At 35.2% G+C, this 8,169-nt stretch overlaps 2 protein-coding genes across 2 annotated transcripts; both read left to right on the forward strand.

The window, feature by feature from the left end:
- On the forward strand, window positions 1,919–5,249 carry LOC104788701 (50S ribosomal protein L21, chloroplastic-like). Its single transcript, XM_019245257.1, has 5 exons — window positions 1,919–2,023; window positions 4,445–4,525; window positions 4,732–4,833; window positions 4,943–5,017; window positions 5,152–5,249. Exons 1-5 carry the CDS (start codon window positions 1,919–1,921, stop codon window positions 5,224–5,226), a joined length of 438 nt encoding a protein of 145 aa, XP_019100802.1. The 3' UTR covers window positions 5,227–5,249.
- Window positions 7,096–7,963, forward strand: LOC104788702 (probable ubiquitin-conjugating enzyme E2 31). The gene is made up of 4 exons (XM_010514489.1): window positions 7,096–7,177; window positions 7,347–7,489; window positions 7,592–7,696; window positions 7,820–7,963. The coding sequence occupies exons 1-4, from the start codon at window positions 7,096–7,098 to the stop codon at window positions 7,961–7,963; spliced, it is 474 nt and encodes a 157-aa protein (XP_010512791.1).

Here is an 8,169-nt window from a genome sequence, read left to right on the forward strand (position 1 = left end):
TCCACTTGTTCCATAATTGGTTTGGAATCCACCATCTTGAAGTTCAGGAACTTCGTAGTTGAGAATTTCTGCATCCCAGACTCATCAGTCTTGTACTTGGTCTCCAAAGCTAGCCACAATGCTTTTGAAGTCTTGTACATACTGTAGAGGTCATACAGATCATTGACCAAACGGTTCAGAATCTGACCTTTGCAACAGTAGTCTCCTTGAGCCCAACTATCCATACTTCTAACCACATACACGTCAGTGTCACCTTGTGGAAGCATTGGCCAAGTAGTAGCGCATCTTGTTTTGCCACGTTTTGAACCCAGCTTTGCCATCGAACTTATCTGGCATCATCCCTTGGGAAGCCGAAGGTGGTATTCCCATGTGGGTTGATCCATTACCGAACAGATTTCGGCGCACGTTTTCCATACCCAAATCGGTAAGCTTCGTCTTTTCAAGTTCTTTAGCAAGGCGAAAAGCCAACTCCGCAGGAGTTTCAACAGGGGTTGCAGGAACCCTATCACCGTCAACGTTGTTGGTGTTGTCTCCAGACATTTTTCTGTTTCACAATAAACAGATCTGATTAATATATTAATCAAACAATTCAAGTAATTAAATTACACTGAATTAGTTTTGCAAACTCGCTTAACAAGCGTTTGCAGAAACTTGTTTCACAAACTCACTCAATTAAGAGCGTTCGTGGAAACCAGAGAGAGTAGAGAAGAAATAATTAAAGTAAAAGCGTTCTTCAAAAACTTTCTGCGTAAGCACCGAAAGATGAAAGCAGAAACAGTTTTTCAGAAGATTTTGAAATCGTTTTTAAAATAAATAAAAAACTCGAAAAATTCTCAATCCGTTTAAAGCGATAAGCAGAAAGCGGATTTATTGGATTAAGACTGTTAGGAGCGCAAAAATCGAATTGAGAAAATATGCGAATTATATTTAAATTAACGAAATCAGAAACGAATTACAACAGCATAATATAAAGCAGTAAATAAATCACGGAGGCGAGATATGATATCTCTTTCCTTAATTCAATAAATCGGCCGTAAGTGCTTTCGGACAATCACGATTTATGAATCTCAGGATACAACCAATCACGAACTATTACCGTAGCACACCAGTAATAGAACTCAAGCAAACAGATCTACGTTATACTCTCGAGACTACTAAACTAAGAACTTACTTGGACTAAGCAAGAGAGAGGGAGAGAGATCTTCAGAGGAAGGAGTGTTTATGTTTTTGTGTGTGAAAAATAATGAGAGGTTATGTCTCTATATATAGTGGAAGGAGGGAGCTCTCAAGAAAATATTCAGTGAATATTCTCGGAATGCTGTCCAAGTTTGCTTGGAGTTCACACCAAGTCTTTCCAAAAATTTAAATGGGCCTATAGCAGTCTCAAGAGCCAAAAAGCCCAAAAACCCAAAAGCCCAAGAGACCACAGCCCGCATCCACAACCAGCCCGGCCCGGCCCGGCCCGCCCCGCGTCCGCCCGTCCCGCATCCATGCTCGGCCCGGTTCGGTTCGCGTGTGGGAACCTTCCCTCTTCCTTCTACACACTTTTGAAACTAGAAGAGTGTGAAACTATATATATATATATGAGTGAAAAATCAGTTATATTTCCGATGTGGGATATTTCCTAAACCATCCCAAGTAGCTCACTTCACACTCTTATTTCTCATTCAAATCAACTCCGTTTTGGACGTATGAGTTTACCATCTTGTAGTACTCGTTACCAGCTTTCCATTGCACTATCGACCAGACAATTCCGATCAGTCATTTGGCCGGAATTTGGCCGGAAAGTCGCCGGAAATCATTGTCCCAAAACCTGCAAATTTTACAGAAAATTGCAGTTCCAACAGAAATAATCGTAAGCGATCATAGCTATGTCAACAATCTTTTTCTAACCAAAAGCTTTGTACGTAGCGACATTATGAGGTATCTTCCAGCTGTGTCTGATCAAAGGGTAGTACACGAAGAAGGCCCTGGCTTAACAGTCGACGCGTTTGATGACGACACTTCTACTATGCACAACCTGGTTCTTATGAAATGGCACGACTATCCCAAGCTATATTCTCCTCAATGGATGACATAAGGATTTTGTGGTGAGAAGAGCTCTGAAGGCAGGCGATGTGGTTGGAATATATTGGGATCCTTATGATTTCAAGCTTCATTTTTGTGTGCTTTCTCGTGCACTCATAAGAGCTAGCTCAGGTTCCGCAGCAATGGGTTCAGCATCATTTGCTCCTCGTCTTGCAGGTCCATAGGAGCTCGCTAGCTATGGAGGCAGTCTCTGCAGAGAGATTCGTATTATCTTATTGTAATGGTCAAACAAAGTGATGTGGTTTTATGTGGGGTTTATATGGTTTATATTGAATAAAGAATAATGCTCTTATGTCTAAGAATAAGCAATGAAACTATATTTATTTGTTACAGCGTCATACACAGAAAATATCCCACACTAAGAAGTAGAAACCCTCATATAACAATGGTAAAAGCAAAAAGAGAGCAACGATGGTTATAGAGATACCAAAAAAGAAGACTTCAATTAGAAACTAAAATTAAAATAAATTAGAGTAATTTCTCACTTCTCCGATCACTATTAGAGTTTGGTTAATGATTTTGTAGCACAAAATAGAAGAAAAGTTATGTTTTAGAAGTATGTTGGTTATTTTTTAGAAAAAAGATTAAGGCCTTTTTTTAAACACCGCTTTTGGTCCATATAATCCAAGGCACCGTTCTAGGCAGAGACAGACACGAGTATTAGACCCTATGAAAGTGTATTGTCTAGACTGCGAAGCACAATCTTGAGGAAGAAATCTTAGAGAATGCTCAGAAATATAGCCTTACAATATTTCTGAGATAAGTATGTAAAAAAAATATGATAAATTGAATACGTAAATATGTAAACTTGAGATAAATATATAACAGTAAATATATCAACAAACAAAAAAATATATCAAAACAAGGGTGAGGTTTGTTTCTTCTCCTCATCTCAGCCTCAAAATCCGGATGAGAAGTCGCCTCATCATGTAGTCGCCACTTATCGCATGAAAATTACGTATGAATTTATATTTGAAAGTTTCACTCCTATGAGAGGTTTGGTCTTTCTTAGAGATCATCCCCTGTATATTAATAGAGAAGCACACTCTTGAAAAAGCTGATGTGTCGCCACCAGAGAGCTCGAAATATATTTAACTATTTAGATACATTTAGATTTATTATTTACAACTATATGACATTGTGTTTTTGAAAAAAAAAATGTGTTATTCTTAAAAACTTTATCACATAACTTTATTAATATTAATTAAGTTTAACCTTTAAATATATTTTATATATTAAAAAATGATTAATTGAAATGCATCGGATCTCACAAATTCAAGCGAGAGGATGTGAATATATTTTGCGGCTCAAAAATTTTTAAACCCGTTGCGGGTTGGCTTAGCGGACGGGTTTGATCGGATTAACAATTTTATTTAAATTTTCTGGTTAATATAATTTTAGTTTTTTGCAATTTTTATCTGATTTGGTAGTTCAAGATTTTGATAAAAAAATCTAATGATCGCTAATTCGGTTCACATTTTATCCAGATCCGTTATCATGTCAATTTAAATTTTTTGGTGAAACGATTACTATTTTAAACTTTCATAAACTTGATGAATTCAAAACAATATAAGTTTTGATGTTATATTAAATAAATATATTTACAAATGTAATAACTCAAACAAAAATTTCACTCCACTCCATGCAACTTGCACGAATTATTACCTTGTAGGATCTTTCAAGGGAAGAAGCATAAGGTGTAAGTGATATGCAACCCTAGTACTAGACAATCCTTGACCTTACCCAAAGTGAATACGAGGAGGAGGATTGGAGTGGTGAGCTATTTCGGGTATGATCCAATTGGCAAACAATACAAGGTATTGTCCATGACCTCGTTAAATTATGGGGGACAAGATGTGGTGTCTGAAGAGCAGCAAGTTCTGACTTTGTGAACAGGAGAACTGTCATGGAGAAGGATCGAATGTTCCATACCACATTCTCCAGAATATGATGATGTATGCAATGGTGTTTTGTATCATCCAGCTGTTCATATGTCTACATTGGATACCATAATCATTTGCTTTGATGTTAGGTTTGAGACTTTCTGATTTTGATGAGTTTTGGTTGATTTTGATGAGTTTGCTTTGAATCTGTTTTAGTGATTTGATATTTAGAGACTGTGTTTTGTGGCCTAATGAATGATGAATCCTCCTTAGTGAGAGCTGCATTTGCAAGTAGTTTTGGTTGTTTTTTATGAGTTCATTTTGGTTAATTTAGAGTTTGATTATGATGAGAGACTGTGTTCTTGTGGGGATATCACTCTCAAGATTTAGAGTTTACCTTTGTTATTATGAATTTTGCTTCTCTCCTTTGCTATATCTTATTGAATTTAGCGTTGTTCTCTTTATTTGGATAGGTTGGTGGACGCCAGTACATAGTGTTTCCAGGGAGATATCTTTACACTCAGAGGCTGAAAGATGCAAATGTCGATGATCAGGTAATATGCACATTCCTTTTAGTCAAGGGGTTTTTCGTTGTCAAATTTCTGTGAAATGAAATGAACTGATATGTCTATGAAATGATGGTGCAACCATGGAAGATTGAGTAAACTGTGTGGCTTGTTATTAACATCTGTTAAGCTTGCTCTTTTTGTCTATGTTATTAACATCTGTTAAGCTTGCTCTTTTGGTTTCTTTTCTGCAGATTGTTCTTAATAAAGTGTTGCTTGTTGGCACAAAGACACACACTTACATCGGCAAACCAGTTGTGACCAATGCCACTGTACATGCCGTAGTGGAAAATCAGGTAAATCAATAGAAATGCTTCCTTCAATTTCTAATTGGTGGTTTTTTTTTTTCCGACTGTATTGTTTGCCTCTAAACTGGAATAACTGGAATGTCTTTTGTTGTTGCAGGGTCTGGATGATAAGGTGGTTGTCTTCAAGTACAAGCCTAAGAAGAAGTACCGAAGATATATTGGTCACCGACAGGTACATTGTTAATAAATCTGCTTACTATTTTGCTGAAAGTCATCTTCTTTGAAAATCGAACTATGTAGTGTTACAATCCGAAAAAGCATCAGAGAATGACATTTACATTGTCATTTTCTGACTTGATTTTGCAGCCAAATACAAGGATTAGAATCACATGGATCACAGGGTATGAAGAGTATCCAGCGGCGCCCAATGTTGCGGTTTAATTCTATTGTGAAAGTATAGGATCTGTCTGTTTCTTGAATGTTCAAAGTTTTCTGATCTCCTTCTCTATGTAATTTTGTAAGAACCAGATTATTTCATTTCTGTTGAGATCCCTTTATGATCAACGTGTACCGCTTTTTGCCATTCTTAGATCACAAATTCTAAGTTAGTGTAACGAAACATCAGCATCGCTCATCTATTCATCTAGAATATATTTTGAGTTATGTGTCGATATGGAATCAACGTCTAACACATTTGTCTCTGGTTTTTTACTTTAGCAACACCAGACATAAAAGTGTTTTTTTTTTCTGTAGTCGCCCAAATGTGTTGTTCATTTCGGAAACGGACAGGGCCATCGATAATCTTTATCCGTCCACAAACACCTAATGTATTATAAACGTAAATATAAAACCAAAGAAGAATAGCTAACTCATTTTGGAATCGGCTGAAGTCATATTCCTCATCTTTGTTGGTTTTCTTCTTATTCTAAATGTCCTTGTTTCCTTTACCCGAGATAGAGTCCTTGCTTCCACCACTAAATGTTGGTGCATCCAATGCATTGATCCTGTAGCAGTTTGAGCTTGGCGTTTAGATGGAAGTATAACTACAGGGTGATCATGAGGAGGAGATAATTGACGAATCCTAGGACAAGACATGACATGGTGCCCCGTTTGTCTGCAAGGACCACAACGATAACAAGTCACCTTTAGAATAAGTTGTTCTGCCGTCTGTCCCGACAAATTTTAGCAGTGTGTCCAAGGCTCCCACAATTAATAAATGCATTCGCAGTTCATCCGCACACGGTCGGCGGACCGACGTTATGGGTTGTGGTGGCAGCTGCCACCAGTAATATTTGAAAACGAAATTTTTTTTACATTATGTAAAAGAAGTTATGTGGCAAAATGGCTTGAGAACAAACTAATATCTGTGCAAGGTTGAGTGTTCGATCCTATTTGTTGACAATCTGCCACCACTAATAATTTTTTCTGGTTCCGCCCTTCGGTCCAAAGTGGCAGTGACAGCATTGGGAACAAGTCACCTTCTCACTTTTGTGGTTGATTATGTTATGGTCCGAGTTTCCACAACCTTTTTTTTTCAGAAAAAAGTTTGGTGCAACAATACCAAAGGTAATGAAAACACACAAAATTTAGGTTTAGACAATTTATAAATAACTATACAATGACTTCTTCATTATTGAATAATATCTGTTTAAATTATATATTTTCATTTAGTGTATGAGATTCCAATTTGATCTTAGATTGCTTTTTCCACTTAAATTTCAGAATTTTTCATAATATTTTCCTTTGCCTTTTTGAAAACATAATACAGTATTAGACTATTAGTCTAGAAAGCAGTAGTGTTAACAATTTAGCCCTTTTTTTTGGATAAAGTATTTTTTTTTGTTGTTAGCTAATCAAATCTGATAAATTTTGCACGCTGGTTTTTTTATAACTAATAGTACATAGTTTTATTTAAATTTCCTAAAAAATAATTAAAACAATTAATCAAATACCATTAATGGTTAAAAATTTCGGTTTGTATACGCAATATTTGTTTTTATCATGCATGTAGACAATACTTAAAAGCAGAGATACTATAAAAAGATATTATACTATTAATAGTGATTACATAATTATGAAGACATTTATTGTGTCAATTTTCTGAAACTATATATAGCCCAATACCCTTCCATTTTATTACAACACAATCCATACTAACATCTTCCTAGTAAGCGATTGATTTTTATCTATTTTAACAATTTGATATATTGTAATAATTTCTACTTCACAATTTGTAACACCATCATACTAACAACTTATTTCATTTTATGCAAAGGTATATATATATAGTTTGGTGAGTAATTGAAAAAAATGTCGGTGAAGGCTAGAGCAACACAGCGAATTCAGAAGGAACTCAAGGACATGAAATCCAAACACTCTTTGTACAGTATTGGTTAGTAGTTTTTGTTTTCTCTCTCTACATTATATAAATAAATTGTATTCACATTTCTTAATGTAAATAACTTGTTTGTAATCACAACCACACTTATACGTAAACTATTAGAATTTTTCTGGGTGTCAACTATAATAATATTGTTTGTTGGTGATATGTATCAATATAGGTATAGAAACAAAAGGTACAGAAGAAACAAATGTATTCAAATGGAAGACGACGATTTACGGACCCCAGGGTACTCCCTATGTTGGTGGCATCTTTCAGATCCGCATTGAGTTTCCTAATGACTATCCTTTTAAACCACCCAAGGTAGGTTATATATTTATAAAATTATTGTATTTTGATAGAGATTAACTTTTGTTTTTAACTACAAAAGTAAATATGTTTTACGTTTTTTTTTTTGATATATAGTTTACTTTCGAAACTCGGATTTACCATCCAAATATCAATTCTAATGGATCGATTTGTCTTGACATTCTTAAAGACAAGTGGACTCCTTCTCTCACCGTTGAAAAGGTTCAAAAACTCGACTCAAATATTTTGTTTTATATTGTTCACTTTGTGCTTTCTCGTTATCTTTCATTGTTTTTCATCATTTAAGTATTATTTATGTTAATTTTGTTAATATATAAACAACAGGCGCTCCTATCCATAAGTGCACTATTGGCGGCCCCAAACCCAGATGATCCTCTTGTACCTGAGATTGGAGAGCAGTTTAAGAATGATAGATTCAAATTTGATCAGACAGCCCGAAAATGGACTGAACAATATGCTTATAATTAAGAATTAATATATATTAGATTAAGAGCACGAGTTGAAATTCATTTTATTTATATTATAATTTTTATATAAAATATAATTTATATGATTGTTTCTAAAAGTTTTTTTGGATAAAACATTATGCAATAAATCCCCTATATATTAATAAAGAAGCACTCTCTTGAAAAAGCTGATGTATTGCCTCCAGAGAGCTCGAGACACATTTAGCT

This window comes from Camelina sativa, chromosome 5 (assembly GCF_000633955.1).
Source record: "Camelina sativa cultivar DH55 chromosome 5, Cs, whole genome shotgun sequence".
NCBI lineage: Eukaryota > Viridiplantae > Streptophyta > Magnoliopsida > Brassicales > Brassicaceae > Camelina > Camelina sativa.